This window comes from Saimiri boliviensis, chromosome 12 (genome assembly GCF_048565385.1).
Source record: "Saimiri boliviensis isolate mSaiBol1 chromosome 12, mSaiBol1.pri, whole genome shotgun sequence".
NCBI lineage: Eukaryota > Metazoa > Chordata > Mammalia > Primates > Cebidae > Saimiri > Saimiri boliviensis.
The window spans coordinates 31590323-31614246 of NC_133460.1; the positions used below are offsets into that span (position 1 = coordinate 31590323).

General features: G+C 46.0%; 2 protein-coding genes across 5 annotated transcripts in view; one reads left to right on the plus strand and one right to left on the minus strand.

Annotated features, from left to right (window-relative positions):
* The window catches only part of BFAR (bifunctional apoptosis regulator), a 44738-nt gene extending 38162 nt beyond the window's left edge, over nt 1-6576 (minus strand). Inside the window, exon 1 of the mRNA XM_003928754.4 lies at nt 6394-6576. The gene's annotated coding sequence lies outside the window, so the exon portion shown is untranslated. The remainder of the gene's footprint in view (nt 1-6393) is intronic.
* A 2409-nt stretch (nt 6577-8985) lies between these two features.
* PARN (poly(A)-specific ribonuclease) overlaps nt 8986-23924 on the plus strand; it is a 204079-nt gene continuing 189140 nt past the window's right edge. For all 4 annotated transcript variants that reach the window (XR_012512809.1, XM_039478241.2, XM_074382203.1 and 1 more), the window contains exons 1-6: nt 8986-9165; nt 9596-9673; nt 11454-11533; nt 13346-13413; nt 13498-13579; nt 22233-22293. Coding sequence is in view for 3 of the 4 variants with exons in the window: in XM_039478241.2 (XP_039334175.2) it covers nt 9147-9165; nt 9596-9673; nt 11454-11533; nt 13346-13413; nt 13498-13579; nt 22233-22293 (388 nt within the window). In the remaining variant the exon portion in view is untranslated. The remainder of the gene's footprint in view (nt 9166-9595; nt 9674-11453; nt 11534-13345; nt 13414-13497; nt 13580-22232; nt 22294-23924) is intronic.

Here is a 23924-nt window from a genome sequence, read left to right on the forward strand (position 1 = left end):
TTGATTTCATGTCAGGTCTTTACTTATCATTGTTGGCAAAACTGGTAGGAAACAACTGTCATAATCTCTGAGGATTTGGACAATTCCAAGATATCTCATCAAGATGACCTTCTCTGTTTTCCCTGAAGACATGCCTAACTGACAAAGCATAATGATCCTTAAATCCCTAAAAGAAAAGGAAGGGCTGGGAACATACACAATCTCTCAGCGATGCATGTAACTAAAGAACTTGTTTCTGGCAAGGCAAGGTTCAGAAACCTCAAAAAGAACAATGCAATTTGTGCACTTCCTGCAGGCGGCAAAACCCGGCTCTCCCATTAATATAAGAGAAACATTTCCAGTCACTTACTGTATAAAACATTTTGTTTTCAAACTTTAGCTAGATTTTCTTTCTGGACAGGGTCGAAAACAGTAGGGGTGACTAGCTCCTGACTTGCTGCCTAGACCTTTAAGCCCTGTGATGCACTGCCTTGAGTGGTGTTGGGTAACACGAGTTACCCAACTCGTGTTGGGCGGGGGCTGTCCTGGCTCTCGCTGGAGCCTGTCCTCTTTATTTTTCTTGTGGCGTATATTCAAGGACCCATCCTGTACTACACTCTAGATGTTCAGCAACTCAGATAGCTATCAAAAACTATGAGTAACTTTACCAAGTTACCCACACCTTAACTATTGGGTTTTGTTTTTAGCATTTTATTTTATTTTATTGAGACTGAGTGTTACTGTATCACCCAGGCTGGAGGGCAGTGGCGCAATCTCAGCTCACGGCAACCTCTGCCTCCCAAGTTCAAGTGATTTGCTTGTTTCAGCCTCCAGAGTTGCTGGGACTACAGGCACCTGCCACCATGCCCCGCTAATTTTTGTATTTTTACTAGAGACGGGGTTTCACCATGTTGCCCAGGCTGGTCTCAAACTCCTGACCTCAGGTGATCCACCCACCTCAACCTCCCAAAGTGCTGGAATTACAGGTGTGAGTCACTATGCTGGCCTATTTTTAGTCTTTTAAAATACTTCTTAAAAAAACCAGAGACTAGATCGGGTGCAGTGGCTCACGCTTGTAATCCCAGCACTTTGGGAGGCCGAGGCGGGCAGATTACGAGGTCAAGAGATCGAGACCATCCTGGCCAACATGGTAAAACTGGTGAAACCCATCTCTACTAAAAAATACAAAAATTAGCTGGCCGTAGTGGCGCATGCCTGTAGTCTCAGCTACTCGGAAGGCTGAGGCAGAATTGCTTGAACCTGGAGGTGGAGATTGCAGTGAGTCAAGATTGTGCCACTGCACTCCAGCCTGGCACCTGATCATAGAGCAAGACTCTGTCTCAAAAACAACAACAAACAAACAGACAAACAAACAAACAAAAAAAACCCAGAGACTAGGCCAGGCATGGTGGGTCACGCCTATAATCCCAGCAATTTGGGAGGCAGAGTCTGGCAGATTGCCTGAGGTCAGGAGTTTGAGACCAGCCTGGCCAACATGGCAAAATCTCATTTCTAAAAAAATACAAAAAAAAATTAACTAGGCATGATGGTGTGTGCCTGTGGTCCCAGCTACTCGGGAGGCTGTGGCAGGATAATCGCTTGAGCCAGGGAGGTGACGGTTGCGGTGAGTAGAGATCACGCTACTGCAATTCAGCCTGGGCAGCTTCAGCCTGGGAAACAGCAAGACTGTCTCAGAAAATAAAGATACAAGGTCTCATTGTCTCATTATGTTTCTCTTGAACTCCTGGACTCAAGCGGTCCTCCTGTCTCAGCCTCCCAAAGTGCTAGCATTACAGGTGTGAGCCACCATGCCTGGTCTAAGCATTAGTTTTAAGGTATTCTTTCTTTTTTTTTTTTTTGAGAAAGAGTTTCGCTCTTGTTACCCAGGCTGGAGTGCAATGGCGTGATCTCGGTTCACCGCAACCTCCGCCTCCTGAGTTCAGGCAATTCTCCTGCCTCAGCCTCCTGAGTAGCTGGGATTACAGGCACGCACCACCATGCCCAGCTAATTTTTTGTATTTTTAGTAGAGACGGGGTTTCACCATGTTGACCAGGATGGTCTCGATCTCTTGACCTCGTGATCCACCTGCCTCGGCCTCCCAAAGTGCTGGGATTACAGGCTTGAGCCACCGCGCCCGGCAGTTTTAAGGTATTGTTATCCCAGCACTTTGGGAGGCCAAGGTGAGTGGATTGCCGGGACTTCAAGATCACCTTGGGCATCATGGTCAAACCCTATCTCTACAAAAAATACAAAAATCAGCCGGGTGTGGTGGCATGCACCTGTAGTCCCACCTATTTGGGAGGCTGAGGTGGGAGGATCAACTAAGCCCAAGGAACAAAGTCAAAGCTGCAATGAACTATGATCATGCCATTGCATTACAGCCTGGGAAACAGACCATGACCCTGTCTCAAAATACACGTTAATATATATTGCTCTTATGCTTTCTACACACTATTTCAGTGATGTCGTTGCCTCTCCAACCAAATCCTGAGTTTCCTAAGGAAAGGGGCCAACCCACTGAATTCTATCATCATACCTCAGAGTGGCTGACACAAAGCTGGGTTCTACATATTTGTAGATGAAAATCAAATCGATAAACAGTTGACTTCCTATCACAGTACTGTGGTTCTTAATACTTCAATAAGAGTCACCCAGGAAGTTTGGTTAATCTGAAAAAGGATGTTTGGGAGAAAGACCCAGGAATGCCATACTTTAAACAAGTCCTTCAGAAAATTCTTAGGCACACAGAAGTTTGGGAACTAGAGAGCTGTTACATACAAATGTATGTATGTCTTACATAAGATATGGGTATGGGGTTAACAACAAAGTTCAAATCACGTTTCCGATCCTCTTTCCACCAATCAATCCTTTCTTCATTGCCTGAGTCATCCTCCCAGTCTCATTAAGTCCCTTATTTGTTCCAAATCTTCCCCACTACAAGAAAATAAAATCCACAGTGGTAAGCTGGTCATTGTTTCTTCACAGTCCACTATCAATAAACATAACTTTAACTTAGAGCCCAAACTCTGGGACCAGAATGAATTAAAATCCCAGCTCCACCAATTATTAGTTGCATGATACCAGAGGAGTCACCTATCCTTTCCGTACCTCTGGTACCTCATCTGTAAAATGGGGGTCTTAGTTGTACCTGCCTGAGTTGTTGAAAGGATTAAATGAATATATGCACAGCACTCAAAATAGTGCTGGGCACACAGTAAGTGCCCATGTCATGTCAATGTTACCTATTACTATCACTGTGATTTTCCCTTCCTACTTCCCTGCTCACACTACACTGTAGTTCTACCTATTAATTCCTGTTCCTTCGGCATTTTTTTTTTTTTTTTTTGAGAAAGGGTCTTGCTCTGTTGCCCAGGCTGGAATGTAGTAGCTTGATCTTGGCTCATTGCAATCTCCGCCCCCAGGACTCAAGCGATCCTCTTGCCTCAGTCTCCTGAGTAGCTGGGACTACAGGTGCATACCCCAACTCCAGACTGATTTTTCTATATATTATTTTGTTGTTGAGACAGGGTTTCACCATGTATCCCAAGCTGATCTTCAACACCTGAGCTCAAGCAATCTACCGGCCTTGGCCTCCCAAAGCGCAGGGATTTCAGGTGTGAGCTACAGTGTCCAGCGTTGGGCATTCTTCCTTATCCTCACACTGTTCCCTTCATCTGTAACACAGCTTCACAATATTACTGGGTCAAAAATATCCAACTGAAAAGAACCAAATCAACTGTCACTTAAAAGTCTTTAATGACTAACTCCCAACACCCAAATTAATCTTTCTTGTCTCTGTCCATTAGTCTAACTTTTATTTGTGTATATTTTCTCATCTCCTGGACTATAATTTCTCATTAGAGAGGTTGGTAGAGTTGAAACAGTATAGTCTTAGGAGTGACACTAATCTGGGTTCAAATCTGGTCACAATTTATTCTTCCTAAACTTCCTATGTCCCACTGATCTCATCTAGGATAATCCTGTCAACTTCAAAGGGCTGTTGGGAGGTTTCCTTTTTTTTTTTTTTTTGAGACGGAATTTCACTCTTGTTACTCAGGCTCGAGTGCAATGGCACGATCTCGGCTCACCGCAACCTCCGCCTCCTGAGTTCAGGCAATTCTCCTGCCTCAGCGTCCTGAGTAGCTGGGATTATAGGCAGGCACCACCATGCCCAGCTAATTTTTTGTATTTTTAGTAGAGACGGGGTTTCACCATGTTGACCAGGATGGTCTTGATCTCTTGACCTTGTGACCCACCAGCCTCGGCCTCCCAAAGTGCTGGTATTACAGGTTTGAGCCACTGCGCCCGGCCTTTTTTTTTTTGAGACAGAGTCTCACTCTGTCTCCCAGGCTGGAATGCAGTGGCGCCATCTCGGCCCACTGCAACCTTGGCCTCCCAGGTTCAAGCAATTCTCATGCTTCAGCCTCCTGAGTAGCTGGGATTTCAGGCATGTGCCACCACACTTGGCTGATTTTTGTATTTTAGTAGAGGTCAGGCTGGTCTCAAATTCCTGACTTCCTGATCCACCTGCCTCAGCCTCCCAGAGCGCTGGGATTACAGGTGTGAGCCATCGCGCCCAGCTGGGAGGTTTAATTTTTTTTTTTTTTTTTTTTAAAGAAGGGTTTCACTATATTGGTCAGGCTAGTCTTGAACTCCCGAGCTCAGGTGATCCGCCCACCTTGGCCTCCAAAGTGCTTGGATTACAGGCATGAACCACCACATCCGGCCGGGAGGTTTACTTTTAAAACAATTTTTAAAGAAACAGCATCTCCCTATGTTGCCTAGGTTGGTCTGGTCTCCCGGGCTTAAGGGATCTTCCCACTTAAGCCTCCCAAACTGCTGGGACTACAGGCGTGAGCTGTGGAGCCCCGCCCTGCTGTGAGGTTTCCTTGACAAACTATAAATAGGTAGTCAAGGAGTTTGCTGTGTGGCTGACAGGCATTATTAACAGAATTATCAATAGCAGCATTTAATGAGTGATGGCTACATACTTAGTGCCAGTGCCAAACGCTGGAGCCAAAAAGCAAACAAACAAAAAGAACTGCCCTGGAGAAATACAATTTTTTCCATCAAGTTTATGTATATATGGAAATGCAGAGCACATCTGTCAGGATACACCCAGGCTGGGTGTTGACAAAACAGCAGCGACAAAAACGAAACAACCCCGTCAGCACGTGCAGTCCTTGCCGGCTCGGGGGTGTGCCCTGAGAGCAAAGCTCTTTCCTATTGGCCATTCGGAGAGTGACATCAAGACCACCCCAAAGGACCGACCAATGGGCTTCGGCAGGGAGGACCCAACGGTGACAGCTGAGGGCTTAACAGCGACAAGGCTCAGTTTCTCTTTTCCGCTAAAGCTAGGGTGCTGGCTCCCGCCTCGCCAAAGATCCCCGTTTAGATACAAACTGACTCTCATTTGTCGCCCCCTCTCGCCAGCTTTTTCAAGAAAAGAAAATTCCCGGCCGGGAGCAGTGGCTCACGCCTGTAATCCCAGCACTTTGGGAGGCCGAGGCGGGCGGATCACGAGTTCAGGAGTTCGAGACCAGCCTGACCAACATGGTGAAACCCTGTCTCTACTAAAAATACAAAAATCAGCTGGGCGTGGTGGCAAGCGCCTGTGTAATTCCAGCTACTTAGGAGGCTGAGGCAGGAGAAATCGCTTGAACCCGGGAGGCGGAGGTTGCAGTGAGCCGAGATCGCGCCACTGCACTCCAGCCTGGGCGACAGAGAGTCCGTCTCAGAAAAAAAAAAAAAAAAAAAAAAAGTAAAAAAGGAAAAAGAAAATTCCCTTTTACGCAAGTTATTTCCAAGCCGCAAGGCGCAGAATCAGAAGAGCTGAGTACTTGCCTGTCCCCAGTGTGCCTTTGGGGTTTCACTTTCTCTCTTCTGAGCTTTGGTCACCCTATTTTAAAGAGTGGGCACAATCGCTCCGCCTTGGGCCAAGAACGTGCCTCGCCAATTAGAACCGCAAGCTCAGCCTGGCGACTATCAGGAGCCTCATCAAGTCTGGCCCGGCTGCTGCAGGGTGCGGCAGGCGCTCCAGGTGGGCAGGCACCCCGTGGTCCCCCCTCCACGGTGTTCAGAAGCGACACTTCCTCCTTCCCACCTTAGGGAGCCTCTGGGAGCGAGTGGCTCTGACCCTGACCTCCTAAAGGACGCAGACGAGGCCCAGCCATCGGCTGTGCGGACATGGGGCTCTCGGGAACGTATAGGGCAGTTGGCCAAGCTGAGGTGCGCACCCCGCAGCCAGGACTGGGGATGCTCAGGACTCCGGCCTGCGTGAGAGAGGCCCGCGCGCCTCCTCCGATCCGGCCCGGGCGGCTCCGCAAAGAGGACTGACGCTCAGTCTTCCACATCACGCCTAGAAATCAAGCCCGGGTGGCCCCTCAGCACCCCCCAGCCGTGCCGCGGCTTACCATTCCACTTGTCCCGGGACCCACTCGGCCATTATCCCCTGCCCGGACCCCCCGCTGGAGCAGAGGAAGAGGTAGAGGTTTCGCTACCGGAAGTAACTTAGGACCGACTTCGGGTGAAAATGCCCCGGCCTTGCGACCATAGAGGAGAGGCTGCTTTCCTTTCCCTACCCCCTCAACTTCGCGACCTCCCCGCTGCCTAGAGCGGCCTCTCCCCACCGGAGGAAGGGGCGCATGCGTAACACCACCGGTTCCGCCCCTTCCTCTTCACCGGCGGACCAAGGGCTGGCGTCGGAAGTTACACCCCGAAGCGTGACGGGTGTGTGTCGCTGTCCGCTCCTCCTGGCGGCGGTTTTTGTATCCGGAGGATACAAGCTTTGCCCAGAAATTAAAATAATATTACAATACCGCACGGTACTCTCCACAGTTATTTTTTGCCTTCACATTTTATGCAGAAAATCACAGAACTGTAAGTTCAATTTGCAGTGTTAGGAATCGAAATTGAGTGACTTTTATTTCTATTGAAATTTTTTTTCGTAGGGATGGGGTCTCGCTATGTTTTCCAGGCTGGTCTTGAACATCTGGCCTCAAGGGTTCCTCCTGCCTGAGCCTTCCAAAGTGCTGAGATTACAGGCATGAGCCACCTCGCACAGCCTGAAATGAGTTTATCAGCACGTTTCGCCCCTTCCCAGCGTCTAGGTCACAGTGTGTAGAACTTATGCTGATTATCTAGTTTTGTTTTGTTGTTCTTGTTGTTTGTTTTTGAGGTAGAGTCTCGCTGTTGCCTGGCTGGCGTACAGCGGCGCGGTCTCGGCTCACTGCAACCTCCGCCTTTCGGGTTCAAGCCATTTTCCCGCCTCAGCCTCCTGAATAGTTGGGACTACAGGCGTGCACAACCACGCCTGGCTCAGTTTAAAATTTCATTTTGTTTTTGTGGAGACAGGATGTCCCTCTGTTCCTCAGGCTGGTCCGGAACTCCTGGACTCAGTTGATGCTCCTGCCTCAGCCCCCCGTAACACTGAGATTACAGGTGTAAGCCACGTTGCCAGGCCCCCGTTTAACAGTTATTTATACAGATTTGTTAATACAGTACTTCCCAATTCACGTACATTACCACTACTGAGCCTCAATACAATCCCAGGAAACTAAGGTTTAGGAAGGTTTAATACGTTCCGGAGATAATAAGTGGCCGAGATAGATTTTGAAAACAGGTTTTCTAGTCAACTTTCTCTTGCTGTTGTTGTTGTTTTTGGAGACGGAGTCTCGCTCTGTTGCCCAGCCTGGAGTGCAGTAGCACAATCTTGGTTCGTTAAAACCTCTGCCTCCCGAGTTCAAGCAATTCACCTGCCTCAGCCTCCAGACTAGAAGGGACTACAGGCGTAGGCCGCCGTGCCTGGCTAATTTTTTGTATTTTAGTAAAGACAGGGTTTCACTGTGTTGCCCAGGCTGGTCTCGAACTCCTGGTCTCGACCAATCTGCCTGCCTCGGTCTCCCAAAGTGCTAGGATTACAGGCATGAGCCACTGTGCTGGGCCCTAACCAACTTTTCAGAGTCGGCTTTTTTGAAAGACAAACCTGAATGTTTTCACACAACCTATGCTTATTGAGCCTCTGCTACGTGTCAGCCCAGTTCTAGGCTTTGAAGAACAGCAACCCCAAACCAGCATACAATTCCATTAGAGCCAGACCTCATATGGTGCACTCGACATAGCATTCCCAGAAGCTACTGCAGTAGCTAAAGGTCTCAGCTTTACTTTCCCTGATCACCTAAGGAACAACCCCATCATTCTTTTTATTTTTATTTTATTTTTTTAAGAGACAGGTCTCACAATGCTTCCCAGGCTGGCTTCGAATTCCTGAGCTCAAGTGATCCTCCCTCCTCGGTCTCCCAATGTGTTAGGCTTACAGGCGCAAGCCACCTCGCCTGGATTCCATTATTCTCTATTATAGCATCCTGCTCTTTTTCTTTTGTGTTTTCTTTTTTTGCGATGGAGTCTCACTCTGTCACCCAGGCTGGAGTGCAGTGGCGCGAACTCAGCTCACTGCAACCTTCGCCTCCCAGGTTCAAGCGATTCTTCTGCCTCAGCCTCCCAAGTAGCTGTAAGCTCCCGCCACGACGCCCAGCTAATTTTTTTTGTATTTTTAGTAGAGACGGGGTTTCACTTTATCGGCCAGGCTGGTCTTGAACTCCTGATCTCCTGATCTGCCCACCTCGGCCTCCCAAGGTGCTGGGACTACAGGCGTGAGCCACCACGCCCGGCTAACCCTGCTCTTTTTCCTTCATAGCGATTTTCATGTGTTTCAAGTGACAGGTTTGACTCTTGCCTGAACCCAAGTTTAACCTACGGTGCGGCAGGGAGCACGTTTTCCTGTTCATCACTGTGTCTACACCCCTGTAAGAGTGGCTAGTACGTAATAGAAACTCAGTATTTCCTGGTCGACTGGATGTCGAGACAGGCACATTTTTTCTGCTAAACCGAATGCCCGCACAAATTAGGCCACGCCTTTGGGACGTCGATAGCCACGCCCCCACCCTGTCCCTGGAAGGAGTGAAAGAAGCCCAGCCTTAGCCCCGCCCTCGCCGCCGACGCAAGCGCTGACGCAAGCGCAGCAGCAGAGCGCTGTGTCCGGAAGTTTCGGCTGCGTGTCCGCTGCTGCTGCCGCTACTACGGCCGCGTTTGCCGCGGAATTCGGCGAGTAGAACCGCTGAGACGGGCGCGGGCCCGGGTGGGGCCCGGGTTCCGGCCACTCTGCAGAATGGAGATAATCAGGAGCAGTGCGTGTCCGCCGTGCACCTCCCCGCCTTCCCACACCCGGTTGCCCCTGGCCTGCTAGGCCGAGACCATGGCTGGCCTGTTTGGCTAGGACTGGGGCTGAGGTAGCCCCCTGAGGGCTTTTCCCTCCTTAAGCCCGTGCGCCTCTTGGGGTCTTGTCCCGCTGCGGACCGTGCACCCTGGGGGCCTTGTACTTACTTCTCCAACCGCGGAACCCCCGGGGCCTTGTCCTCCGACTCGGGCACCCCCCGGGCCTTGTACCCCTCTGGCCGATGCGCCCCTCGAGGACTTCATCCTCTCGAGCCTGTGCACACCCCTGGGACTTGTCCCTTTCCGGCTCTCAGCCCTGGGAGCTCCTCGGCCCTCCTTTCCTTTCCCCATTAGCGGGAATTTAGGCCAACGGTTCTGAGCCTCTTCTCGGTTTCTCCGCAGATTTTAAGAGCAATCTTCACAAAGTGTACCAGGCCATAGAGGAGGCAGACTTCTTCGCCATCGATGGGGAGTTTTCAGGTATCCCTCCCTTGCAAGTTCAGAGCTTGCAATACGTGGCCAAGGCTCCTTCAATGCCCCCAGCCCCTGACTTCTTATGGTGGCTTCTCACTGTTAGCCTTGGGTGGGTTTCACAGGTCTCAACGTTTCTCTTTAAACTTTCAAAAGCACGGAAGAAAGGAAGAGATGCCATGGGTTTGTATTGGACTCAGGATGGCAGATAAAGATGATGGTTTTGGCGCTGCTTAAAACAGTGCGGCGTATACGTTTGGAGAGCTTGAGGATTAGGGTCAGACATTTTTTTTTAATAGTAAAATATATATAACATGACATTTACCATTTTAAGTCACTTTACAGTTAATTGGCATTAAGTACATTCACATTGCTGTGCAAACATCACCATTCATCTCTAGGAATTCTTCATCTTCACAAACTGAAACTCTTTACACATTGAACTCGCCATTCCTCCCCAGCCTTTAGCAACCATTATTTGTCTCTGAATTTGACTGCCCTTGACATCTCTTATAGGTGGAATCTATTTGCCCTGTTGTGACTGCCTAGGGTCAGGTTTTTGCAGGTAAATGAGATATTCCTTTATGCATTAGTGCACATGTCCATCCATGTCTGTTACCTGCCTCAGCTGGTGTGTGTATGGTAAATACCTCACTGACACTTAAAGTTGCAAGTTCCCCACCCGCCTTTTTTCTTTTCTTTTCTTTCAGACAGAGTCTTGTTTCTTAACCCAGGCTGGAGTGCCATGGTGCTGTCTTGGCTCACTGCAACCTCTGCCTCCCATGTTCAAGCCATTCTCCTGCCTCGGCCTCCCGAGTAGCTGGGATTACAGGCATGTGTCACTATGCCTGGCGGATTTTTGTATTTTTAGTATGGATGGGATTTTGGCCAGGCTGGTCTTGAACTCCTGACCTCAAGTGATCCACCTGCCTCAGCCTCCCAAAGTGCTGGAATTATAGGCAGGAGCCACCACGCCTGGCCTTTTTTCCCTTTTTTAGAGGGAGCAAAGACTAGTTTTTATTTTTTTCTTCTTTTTTTTTTTTTTAAAATGGGGTTTCACCATGATGGCCAGGCTGGTCCTGAACTCCTGACCTCAGGTGATTCACCCACCTCGGCCTCCCATAGTGCTAGGATTACAGGCGTGAGCCACTGTGTCCGGCCCGGCTAGTTTTTAAATTGTTGACGTCAGTTTGAACGGTTTACTCCCTTTGATATGGATATTCATTTTTGCTGTCTGGTTTTCCATGTTTTAATCATGCAGGAATCCATGCAGGGGTAAATATTATCCTTGGCTTTAAGCAGTTTCTAGTTAAGAGTCAGTTCCCTAGGAAGCTAAGAGTTTTCACCAGAAATAATTTTTTCTTGACCTTGAAAATACATTCTTTGTGTAGATATCAACCACTCCAAACTCTTGACCAAGACTGGAACTCTGGCAATAATGTACCTAGGGATTTATTGATGTCTGCTTATACAAGACTCCTTTAAAGCAGTAAAACTTACTCAAGCATAGAGGTGGTTTTCTTAAATGATTAGGGTGTTTTAAGTCACGTTTTAGACACTGAAACTGCCTATTTTCAAGTTGAAACATTCATGTCTCTTAAGTTTGTTACTAGGGGGTTTAACCTGGTGCCCAGTGCAGTTAATGCTAATTTTGAAAAAGTAAGTTAAGTTAGGGAGTGCTTCCAAATAACCTTAATTCATGATAGGATATCACAGAGGCACTGAATGGTTGAGTGGCATTTTTCTGTTAGCATTTATTAGATAAAAATTTTTATTTCTTTAAATCTAGGAATTAGTGATGGACCTTCAGTCTCTGCATTAACAAATGGTTTTGACACTCCAGAAGAAAGGTATCAGAAGCTTAAAAAGGCAAGTGGATGTGTTAGAAAATGTTTTTCTTTTCCATCTTGGTCTTCTTTATGTTAAATGATAGGGAAATACTGTTATTAAACTTGTGCATTAAGGTTTTCTAAGTGCAGTGCTTTCTCCTCAAACCTAGCCATAAACTGTATTTTTTTTGTTTTTTTTTTCATGTTTTAGAGACAAGATCTCGCTCTGTCATCCAGGCTGGGTTGCAGTGGTGTGATCATTGCTCTCTGGAGCCTTGAATTCCTGGTTCAAATGATTCTTCTGCCACAGCCTCCCAAGTAGCTGGGACTACAGGCCCAAGCCACTGTGCCCAACCAATTTTTTTTTTTTAATTTTTTTTTTTTTTTTTTTTTTTTTTTTTGAGATGGAGTTTCGCTCTTGTTACCCAGGCTGGAGTGCAATGGCACAATCTCGGCTCACCGCAACCTCCGCCTCCTGGATTCAGGCAATTCTCCTGTCTCAGCCTCCGGAGTAGCTGGGATTACAGGCATGAGCCACCATGCCCAGCTAATTTTTTGTATTTTTAGTAGAGACGGGGTTTCACCTTGTTGACCAAGATGGTCTTTTTTTTTTTAATTTTTACATATTCTTTTGTAGAGATGGGTCTCACTTTGTTGACCAGGCTAGTCTAGAATTTCTGGCTTCAAGTGATCCTCCTGCCTCAGCCTCCCAAAGTGCTGGGATTACAGGTGTGAGCTACCACACCTGGCCTTAAAGTATTATTATTATTATTATTATTATTTTTTTTTTTTGAGACGGAGTTTCGCTCTTGTTACCCAGGCTGGAGTGCAATGACGCCATCTCGGCTTACCGCAACCTCCGCCTCCTGGGTTCAGGCAATTCTCCTGCCTCAGCCTCCTGAGTAGCTGGGATTACAGGCACGCGCCACCATGCCCAGCTAATTTTTTGTATTTTTAGTAGAGACGGGGTTTCACCATGTTGACCAGGTTGGTCTCGATCTCTCGACCTTGTGATCCACCCGCCTCAGCCTCCCAAAGTGCTGGGATTACAGGCTTGAGCCACCGCACCCGGCCTCTAAAGTATTATTTTAATGATATTTGTTTCTTTTTTTTTCTTTTTTTTTTTTTTTTTTGAGATGGAGTTTCACTCTTTTTACCCAGGCTGGAGTGCAATGGCGCGATCTCGGCTCACCGCAACCTCCACCTCCTGGGTTCAGGCAATTCTCCTGCCTCAGCCTCCTGAGTAGCTGAGATTACAGGCACGCGCCACCATGCCCAGCTAATTTTTTGTATTTTTAGTAGAGACAGGGTTTCACCATGTTGACTAGGATGGTCTCGATCTTTCGACCTTGTGATCCACCCGCCTCGGCCTCCCAAAGTGCTGGAATTACAGGCTTGCGCCACCGCGCCCAGCCAATGATATTTATTTCTTTTTCTTTTTTTGTTAATTTTGTTTTTCATTTTATTGTTTTTGTTTTTTTATTATTTATTTTTATTTTAATGATATTTAAAACAGCAAAAATAATTGTTTGCTGGAAAACATTTTGGGGAAGGTTTAGCATTTTCATTGTTAATTTATTTATAGGAAATATGATGTAGTTATTTTAATCATTTGGAAATAGACCTAATATGATTCTCTGGATGATGGATAAATAGGTCCTTAAATGTGAAAAGTATTATGAAATGTATACAGATTAATAATGCTTCAGATTCATAGTTGTAATCTGTTCTAAATGGAAGTATTCTGCTAAAGTCTCATTGAGTAATTCGGAAAGCCTACCTGTTTGAGAAAGCTATGCGCAGATGGAATATGCAGCACTATTGTGATAGATGTTTTATTTCCCTTTTCCAGCATTCCATGGACTTTTTGCTGTTTCAGTTTGGCCTTTGCACTTTTAAGTATGACTACACAGATTCAAAGTAGGTTATTTTAACAAACATTGGGAATTCTGTTTTTGTGGCATAGTATTACCTCCTAAGTCTCCTTGTATTTTATTATCCCAGGTATATAACGAAGTCATTTAACTTCTATGTTTTCCCGAAACCCTTCAATAGATCTTCACCAGATGTCAAATTTGTTTGTCAGGTAAGTAGCATATTGAGTTTTTTCTTTTCTGAATTGCTGATGAGCCAGCATGGAGATGTGGAATCACAGTTTGGTTCTACTACTAACTTTGGGCTTTGCGGCAAATTATTTCACCTCTGACCTTCAGTTTTATTGTAATAAATTAATGACATTGTTATCTCCTCCTTTGCTTTAGAATGAATTAAGGAATAATATGCAAAGACAGGCAGATAGATATGAGAACATGAGCTTTAGTGATTTTAAAGTCGAATTTGAGAATATAGCTTTATAACTCCCATTTGGGATTTTTAATATCTTACCCCCAAGTTGAACCTACACATGGAAGACTAGCAGGCTTCTTGGCCAGACATGGTGGCTTGCACCTGTAATCCCAGCAGTTTTGGAGGCCGAGACAGGAGAATCACTTGAGCTTAAGAGTTTGAGACCAGCCTGGGCATAAAATATTGAGACCTCCTCTCTATTTTAAAATAAAAATTAAAATAAACAAAAGACTTGGAGGCTTCTCCCTATCCTAACTCATTCTTGCATCCACTACAAGGGTGCAGAGCTTTATTTTCTGGAAAAGCAGAGTATGTGTGTATCCTTTCCGAAAAGAGAGAGCACAGAAGCGGTTAAACTGTTTATGCTTACTTATTTTTTTTGAGATGGAGTTTCGCTCTTGTTACCCAGGCTGGAGTGCAATGGCGTGATCTCGGCTCACCGCAACCTCTGCCTCCCGGGCTCAAGCAATTCTCCCACCTTAGCCTCCCGAGTAGCTGGGACTACAGACGCGCACCACCATGCCCAGCTAATTTTTTGCATTTTTAGTAGAGACGGAGTTCACCATGTTGACCAGGATGGTCTCGATCTCTTGACCTCGTGATCCACCCACGTAGGCCTCCCAAAGTGCTGAGATTATAGGCGTGAGCCACCGAACCCACCCGCTTACTTCTTTTTCTCAACCTCACTAATAAGGAAAGCGGGTAGAAAAAAACCTACTGTTTCCTCTTGAGGAGAGAGCTTAATTGATGGGCCAATATCAGGAAGGTTCCCCTTCAGAATATTCACTCTAGAGGTGTTGTAGCTAACTTGGTAGACACTCAGTAAATATCACTTTTTCCTTTATTCTCTCTTATCTGTTGTGGTGAATAAGGAGAATGTGAATAAGGTGTATGGGTGTGTGGCTTTGTGATTAAAAATCTTTTCTCCCTTAAAATCTTGCATCCTATCTTCTCTCCCAGTAACAACATGAATTGAGTTGAATCTTGCCAACCTTCCCTTCTCTTGCAGATAGGTGGTAATACAGTTATGAAAGCCTGGAAGGTAGGCTTCAGAGTGATTGAGTTATGTCAAATTCTTTCTCAGATAATGTAGTATATAAACAATTGAAGCCTGGGTGTAGTGGCTCATGCCTGTAATCTCAGCCCTTTGGGAGGCTGAGGTGGGCAGATCACCTGAGGTCAGGAGTTCGAGACCAGCCTGACCAATATGGTGAAACCCCATCTTTTAAAAAAAAAAAAAAAAAAAAATGCCGGGCATGGTGGCCCACGCCTGTAATTCCCAGCACTTTGGGACGCCGAGGTGAGTGGATCACGAGGTCAAGACATCGACACTATCCCGGTCGACATGGTGAAACCCCGTCTCTACTAAAAATACAAAAAATTAGCTGGGCAGGGTGGCGCGTGCCTGTAATCCCAGCTACTCAGGAGACTGAGGCAGGAGAATTGCCTGAACCCACGAGGCGGAGGTTGCGGTGAGCCGAGATCGCACCATTGCACTCCAGCCTGGGTAGCAAGAGCGAAACTCTGTCTCGGGGACGGGGTGGAGGGGGGCAGGAAAAGGGTGTTTGATCTGGAGTCAGTAAGTAGGGTAAAAATTGTGTCAAAATCTCTCTCAAAAAGTTCTTATCACCCTTAAAGTATATAGGATTTGAGGATGGAACAACTTAATATGTTCTTTAAAAAATAAGATGCTGTGTATGCAGTGAGATGCTCCCATGCTTGTCAAGATGTGGAGGAATGGACTGACAGAACCACGCTCACACCCAGCAGAATGTACTTGTAGAATAGGAGGGCATTCAGAATAGCATGACATTTATGTCTTTTTTTTTTTTTTTTTTTTTTTAAGACAGGATTTCACCATGTTTGTCAGGCTGGTCTTGAACTCCTTTCCTCAGGTTGATCCGCCCGCCTTGGCCTCCAAAGTGCTTGGATTAACAGGTGTGAGTGAGCCACCATGCCCGGCCCCATTTATGTCTTTTTTTGAGATGCAGTCTTGCTCTGTTGCCGAGGCTGGAGTGCAGTGGTGCAGTCTCAGCTCACTGCAACCTCTGCCTCCCAGGTTCAAGCAGTTCTGCCTGAGCCTCCTGAGTAGCTGGGATTACAGGTGCACACCACCAGGCCTGGGTAATTTTTGTATTTTTAACATGGTTTTGCCATTTTAGCCAGTCTGGTCTCAAACTCCTGATCTCAGGTGATCTTCCCGCCTCAACTTCCCTAAGTACTGGGATTACAGACATGAGTCACTGGGCCCAGCATGATATTTATGTCATTTTTGTTTTCTCCTTTTTCTTTTCTTCCTCTTCCTTTTTTTTTTTTTTTTTTTTGAGACAGTGTTTTGCTCTTGTTACCCAGGCTGGAGTGCAATGGCGCGATCTCGGCTCACCGCAACCTCCGCCTCCTGGGTTCAGGCAGTTCTCCTGCCTCAGCCTCCCGAGTAGCTGGGATTACAGGCACGTGCCACCATGCCCACCTAATTTTTTGTATTTTTAGTAGAGACGGGGTTTCACCATGTTGACCAGGATGGTCTCGATCTCTTGACTTCATGATCCACCCGCCTCGGCCTCCCAAAGTGCTGGGATTACAGGCTTGAGCCACTGCACCCGGCCTTCCTCTTCCTTTTTAAGGCTGAAAATCTGTAGTTCAATTCATAGAACATATTACACATATGGCTGTGAAAACCTGAAACATTACTGCTGTATGTAGAGTAACAGATTTCTTTTTTCTTTTCTTTTTTTTTTTTTTTTTTTTTTTTTTGAGATGGAGTCTTGCTCTGTTGCCCAGGCTGGAGTACAATGGCTCGATCTTGGCTCACTGCAACCTCTGCCTCCTGGATTCAAGCAGTTCTCTAATCTCAGCCTCCGAAGTAGCTGGGACTACAGGCGCCTGTTACCACACCCAGCTAATTTTTGTATTTTTAATAGAGACCGGATTTCACTATATTGGTCAGGCTAGTCTCGAGCTCCTGACCTCAGGTGATTCTCCTGCCTCAGCCTCCCAAAGTGCTGGGATTATAGACGTGAGCCACTGCATCTGGCCACATGTGTTTCTTTTCTTACATCCTTTTCCCATGCCACTTCCTTCCCATTTTAGTCCTTTTATTCCTAGCTTTTATGTACATGTATAAATATACCCATATGCCTGGACACGCATAGATATTAGCTTTCTTTTTTTTTTTTGTTACCAAGGCTGGAGTGCAGTGGTGCAGTCATGGCTCACTGCAGCCTTGACCTCACCAGCTCAACTGATCCTCCCACCTTTGTCTCCTAAGTAGGTGGAACTACAGGCACATGCCACCACCCCCATCTAATTTTTGTATTTTTTGTAGAGACAGGGTTTTACCATATTGCTGGTCTCAAACTCCTGGGCTCAAGATACCTGCCCACTTTGGCTTCCCAAAGTGCTGGGATTACAAGGGTGAACCACTGTGCCAGGTTAATGTTTTAAAAAATATAAGTGGAATTCTAATAATCATATTTTATGAAACTCCTATTTGCCACTCTACAGAATGTCTTTGTATTTCATAGTATGGATACATATAATTTGTTTAATCAGTTACTTAATTGAAATTTGGAGGCTTTCCAGTGATTGTCAGCAATCCTATAGTCAACTTCTGTATGTAGTACATCTTTTTGTATATATAAGAATTTTTTTGTAGGATAAATTTTCTGGAAGAAAGTTGTTGAGACATAGGATATATACATTTAAAGTTTTGAGGGATGTCTCAAATTGTCCTCCCAAATACCTGTTCTCATGTCTTGCATCTTTTCATTTTATTTTTTTTGAGACAAAGTGTCACTCTGTCACTCAGGCTGGAGTGCAGTGGCACGATCTTGGCTCACTGTAACCTCCACCTCCTGGGTTCAAGTAATTCTTCTGTCTTAGCCTCCCAAGTAGCTGGGACTATAGGTACGTGCCACCATACCTGGCTATTTTTTCTATTTTTAGTAGAGGCAGGGTTTCACGACGTTGGCCAGGCTGGTCTTCTCAAACTCCTGACCTTAGGTGATCCGCCTGCCTCGGCCTCCCAAAGTGCTGGGATTACAGGCATGAGCCACTGCTCCCAGCCTCATCTCTTGAATCTTGAAAACATTATATTTATGACAAATCAAAGGTAGTGGCTAGTAAAGCCCCATAGGTTTTATTAGTTCAAAGGTTTTCTTAAAAATTGTGGTAAAGCCTGGCGCGGTGGCACGTGCCTGTAGTCCCAGCTACTAGGGAGGCTGAGGTGGGAGGATTGCTTGAGCCCAGGAGTTCTGGGCTGTAGTGCGCTGTGCTGATTGGGTGTCTGCACTAAGTTCGGCATCAATATGGTGACCTCCTGGGAGCGGGGGACCACCAGATTGCCTAAGGAGGTGTGAACCGGCCCAGGTCGGAAACGGAGAAGATCAAAACTCCTGTGCTGATCAGTAGTGGGATCACGCCTGTGAATAGCCACTGCACTCCAGCCTGGGCAACATAGTGAGACTCCATCTCTAAAAAAAAAAGAAAAAAAATTGTGGTAATATATAATATTACTATTCTAACATAAATTTACTATTCTATAACATGAATTTTATTTAAGTGTGTAGGTCAGTGGCATTAAGTACATTCACATTGTTGTACAACCCAAAGAGTGTTCTTTTAATTAGAAAATAAACAGCTTCAGAGAAGGCATAGATGAATCTGACTTTAAATTTACTGGGATAAAGGAAAGTAGGATGTTTTGGGTCTAGTACTAGAAGGACAAAAACACCTTCCACAATTTGTCTTTCAGTGCCTCTGTCACAGATGGAATGTTTAGGTAGGCAGATTTATTTTGCTTTTTTTTCCCCTCTCTCTCGATACAGAGTCTTGCTCTGTTGCCCAGGCTGGAGTGCAATGGTGCGGTCTCAGCTCACTGCAACCTCCGCCTCCTTTGTTCAAGTGATTGTCCTGCCTCAGGCCCTGAGTAGCTGGGATTACAGGTGCGAGCTACCATGCCTCGCTGATTTTTTGTATTTTTAGTAGAGATGGGGGTTTCACCATGTTGGCCAGGCTGGTTTCGAACTTCCGACCTTGTGATCCACCTGCCTTGGCCTCCCAAAGTGCTGGGATTATAGGCATGAGCCACTGCACCTGCCTCAGGTAGGTAGAATTAGAAGAACAATCAGCCATGGTAGGCAGAAAGAAGCCCACAGAACAAATCAAAATCCATCAAGTCTTGATTCAGGAAAGGATTAAAAAAGAAGTTGGGGTGGGGAAAGTTTGCTTGTTGTAAAGTATAAAAGCCTGGACATGATGGAAGTGATTTGCATGCACTCCCATTTGTATGTGTTTTTTTCTGTGTTAAGATTTTCTTTTTATATCTGAACATTTCAAAACGATTTGTAGTGGCTATTAAAGATATATATGGTATTTATCTTTTAACAGATTTTAAAAAATAAGTAAATGAAAAATGGAAAGAAAAGAAAAATGATATGATCACATGATATGAATAGAACACAGAATTTGTGCCAAAGAAAGTCTCATTTGTTTGTCCTTGAGCTTCCTAGCAGCAGAGAAAAGAGGGAAATCCAGTTCGTGGTCCATAAGATTAGGATGATCCAGAACTCAGGATTAACATAGCTTTCCCCAGAATACAGACCTCAACATTTACCCTCAAATTATAAATAAATAATTACTGTAGAAAACCTGGTCTTCAATCATATCTATCTCTAAAGTCAGTACTGTGATAAGTTTAATGGTACTGTTGGTTACATTGTCCTTCAATCTAGATTGATGACATAATGTCAAAGTACAGTACAGTAAAGGGACCAGGTTAAAATGATTCAGGTGTGTAGCCTGCTGATGTTCTGACTTGGCCAAGAATAAAATTAGAGTAGCTGTAATAATGCCTATTTCTTTTTTTAAGATGGAGTTTCGCTTTTTTTTTTTTTTTTTTTTTTTTTTTTTTTTTTTTTTGAGACAGAGTCTCGCTCTGTCGCCCAGGCTGGAGTGCAGTAATGTGATCTCAACTCACTGCAACCTCCATCTCCCGGATTTAAGCAATTCTCTAACTCAGCCTCTTGAGTAGCTGGGATTGCAGGTATGTGCCACCATGCCCGGCTGATTTTTTGTATTTTTAGTAGAGATGGGGTTTCACCATTTTGACCAGACTGGTCTTGAACTCCTGACCCTCATGATCCACTTGCCGCCGCCTCCCAAAGTGGTAGGATTACAGATGTGAGCTACCACGTACAGTTTAGTCTAATATTTTCATTTAATTCTGGGAACATATTTTGGCTAGGTTTGAGGTACATTTTGTTTAGTAAGGTTTATTACTGGGAACTTCTCTTTTGATCTTTTTTGAGACAAGTTCTCACTCTGTCACTCAGGCTGGAATGCAGTGGCATATTGGTAGCTCACTACAGCCTCAACCTTCTGACCTCCCATACTCAAGTAATTCTCCTACCTCAGCCCCTAGATAGCTGGGACTGCAGGCATGTGCTTTTATGCCTGGTTAATTTTTTTTTTTTTTTTTTTTTGAGGCGGAGTTTCGTCCTTGTTACCCAGGCTGGAGTGCAATGGCGTGATCTCGGCTCACCACAACCTCCGCCTCCTAGGCTCAGGCAATTCTCCTGCCTCAGCCTCCTGGGTAGCTGGGATTACAGGCACGTGCCACCATGCCCAGCTAATTTTTTGCACTTTTAGTAGAGACGGGGTTTCACCATGTTGACCAGGATGGTCTCGATCTCTCGACCTCGTGATCCACCCGCCTCGGCCTCCCAAAGTGCTGGGATTACAGGCTTGAGCCACCGCGCCCGGCTTTTTTTTTTTTTTTTTTTTTTTGAGACGGAGTTTCGCTCTTGTTGCCCAGGCTGGAGTGCAATGGCGCGATCTCAGCTCACCGCAACCTCCGCCTCCTGGGTTCAGGCAATTCTCCTGCCTCAGCCTCCTGAGTAGCTGGGATTACAGGCACACGCCACCATGCCCAGCTAATTTTTAGTATTTTTAGTAGAGACGGGGTTTCACCATGTTGACCAGGATGGTCTCGATCTCTTGACCGGCCTTGCCTGGTTAATTTTTAAATTTTTTCTGGAGATGGGATGTCACTGTGTTGCCACCACACCTGGTCTACTCAGTGGATTTTTAAAAAATATTATGAAGCAGGCTGGCTGTAGTGGCTCACATCTGTAATCCTAGCACTTTTGGACGCTGAGCCAGGAGGATCGCTTGAGTCCAGGAGTTCGAAAGCAGCCTGGGCAACATAGGGAGACCCTGTCTCTATTTAAAAAAAAATTGTGAGGCCGGGCGCGGTGGCTCAAGCCTGTAATCCCAGCACTTTGGGAGGCCGAGGCGGGTGGATCACGAGGTCAAGAGATCGAGACCATCCTGGTCAACATGGTGAAACCCCGTCTCTACTAAAAATACAAAAAAATTAGCTGGGCATGGTGGTGCATGCCTGTAATCCCAGCTACTCAGGATTCTGAGGCAGGAGAATTGCCTGAACCCATGAGGCGGAGGTTGCAGTGAGCCGAGATCGCGCCATTGCACTCCAGCCTTGGTAACAAGAGCGAAACTCTGTCTAAAAAAAAAAAAAAAAAAAAAGGGCCGGGCGCGGTGGCTCAAGCCTGTAATCCCAGCACTTTGGGAGGCCGAGGTGGGTGGATCACGAGGTCGAGGGATTGAGACCATCCTGGTCAATGTGGTGAAACCCCGTCTCTACTAAAAATGCAAAAAATTAGCTGGGCATGGTGGCACGTGCCTGTAATCCCAGCTACTCAGGAGGCTTAGGCAGGAGAATTGCCTGAACCCAGGAGGCGGAGGTTGCGGTGAGCCGAGATGCGCCATTGCACTCCAGCCTGGGTAACGAGTGAAACTCCGTCTCAAAAAAAAAAAAAAAAAAAAAAAAATTGTGGGCCGGGCGCGGTGGCTCAAGCCTGTAATCCCAGCACTTTGGGAGGCCAAGGAGGGTGGATCATGAGGTCAAGAGATCGAGACCATCCTGGTCAACATGGTGAAACCCCATCTCTACTAAAAAAAATACAAAAAATTAGCTGGTCATGGTGGCACGTGCCTGTAATCCCAGCTACTCAGGAGGCTGAGGCAGGAGAATTGCCTGAACCCAGGAGGTGGAGGTTGCGGTGAGCCGAGATCGCGCCATTGCACTCCAGCCTGGGTAACAAGAGTGAAACTCCGTCTCAAAAAAAAAAAAAAAAAAAAAAAATTGTGAAATAAAGCGTGTTTGTTCTGTAAGCTATAAAGGAGAAGAGTCCGGATGTTTTAAGCAAGTTAATGGATGGTTTGTGGAGTAGAAATTTCTTGTATTGTGAACTCCTGCACATTGCTTCCTTGCCTGATTATCTTTGTTTTTTTACCTGAGTTACTTCTCTGTGTCTATTTATGTTCCTGCCAGTAACCACCCCAAAACATGTGTTGTGTTTTCTCTGTTTCAGAGCTCCAGCATTGACTTTCTAGCAAGCCAGGGATTTGATTTTAATAAAGTTTTTCGCAATGGTAAGATTATGTGTGACCTATCTTTAGAGCTTATAAACCTTCAAAATGTCTTTGGGAAGTAGGTCTGGACTTGATTGAGAATTATTATTTTGTGTCTGCTGAGACACAGTCTCAGAGTTCCAGCATACATGTGCAGCCAGTACACATGTGCAGCCTTAGAATTTTTGAAAACTTACTAACTGTGACCCTTTCTTTTTTTTCCTTCTTCTTCTTCTTTTTTTTTTTTTACTGTGACCTTTTCTTTAAAAAAAAAAAAACATAATCAGACATGAACTGAACAGGAGAATAGATGCAACTTCATTTAACTCTGATAAGTCCTTTCAAACTTTTGAGTTTTTGTTTTTTTGAGATGGAGTCTTGTTCTGTTGTCCAGGCTGGAGTGCAATGGTGCTGTCCAGGCTCACTGCAACTTCCGCCTCCCAGGTTCAAGGGATTCTCCTGCCTCAGCGTCCTGCATAGCTGGGATTACGGGCGCCCACCACCACGCCCGACTTATTTTTTGTATTTTTAGTAGAGACAGTGTTTCACCATGTTAGCCAGGCTGATCTTGAACTCTTGACCTCATGATACACCCATTCAGCCTCCCAAAGTGTTGGGATTACAGGCATGAGCCGCTGTGCCTGGCCTCAAACTCCTGTTTTTATTGAGTGCAGTTTATTCTACCACCGGCGTGACTTAGTGGCCTAATCACCACCTGTGGGGAATGCTTCCTTGTTTTCTTCCAGTGTGACAGGAGGTGTGTACTTTATAAATGTCCTATGTTCCAGTGATGCTGTAATGAAAACCCTCTTTTTTTTTTTGAGACGGAGTTTCGCTCTTGTTAACCAGGCTGGAGTGCAGTGGCGTGATCTTGGCTTACCGCAACTTCCTTCTCCTGGGTTCAAGCAATTCTCCTGCCTCAGCCTCCCGAGTAGCTGGGACTACAGGCGTGCGCCACAATGCCCAGCTAATTTTTGTATTTTTAGTAGAGATGGGGTTTCACCATGTTGACCAGGATGGTCTTGATCTCTTGACCTCGTGATCCACCCGTCTCGGCTTCCCAAAGTGCTGGGATTACAGGCGTGAGCCACCGCACCTGGCTATGAAAACCCTCTTTTCCAACCGGTGTATGTTTTTGTTTTATTATTTATTTATTTATTTATTTGAGGTGGAGTCTCCCCCTGTCACCCAGGCTGGAGTACAGTGGCGCAGTGTCGGCTCACTGCAACCTCTGTCTCTCAGGTTCAAGTGATTCTCCTGCCTCAGCCTCCCTAGTAGCTAGGATTATTGGCATGTGCTGCCGCACCCAGCTAATATTTTGTATCTTTATTAGAGACGAGGTTTTACCATGTTGGCCAGGCTGGTCTTGATTGCCTGACTCTTATGATTCTCCCACCTTGGCCTTCCAAAGTGCTAGGATTACAGGCGTGAGCCACTGTGCCCAGCATGTTTATTTTTTTATAACACCTCTGCTGGCGGGAAATATTTTTTATTTTTTTGAGACAGGGTCCCACTGTCACCTAGGCTTAGTGCAGTGGTACAATCATAGCTTAGTGGAGCCTTGACCTGCTGGGCCCAAGTGATCTTCCCACCTCACCTGCATGAGGAGCTGGGACTACAGCTGTGCGCCAGCATGCCTGGCTGATTTTCCT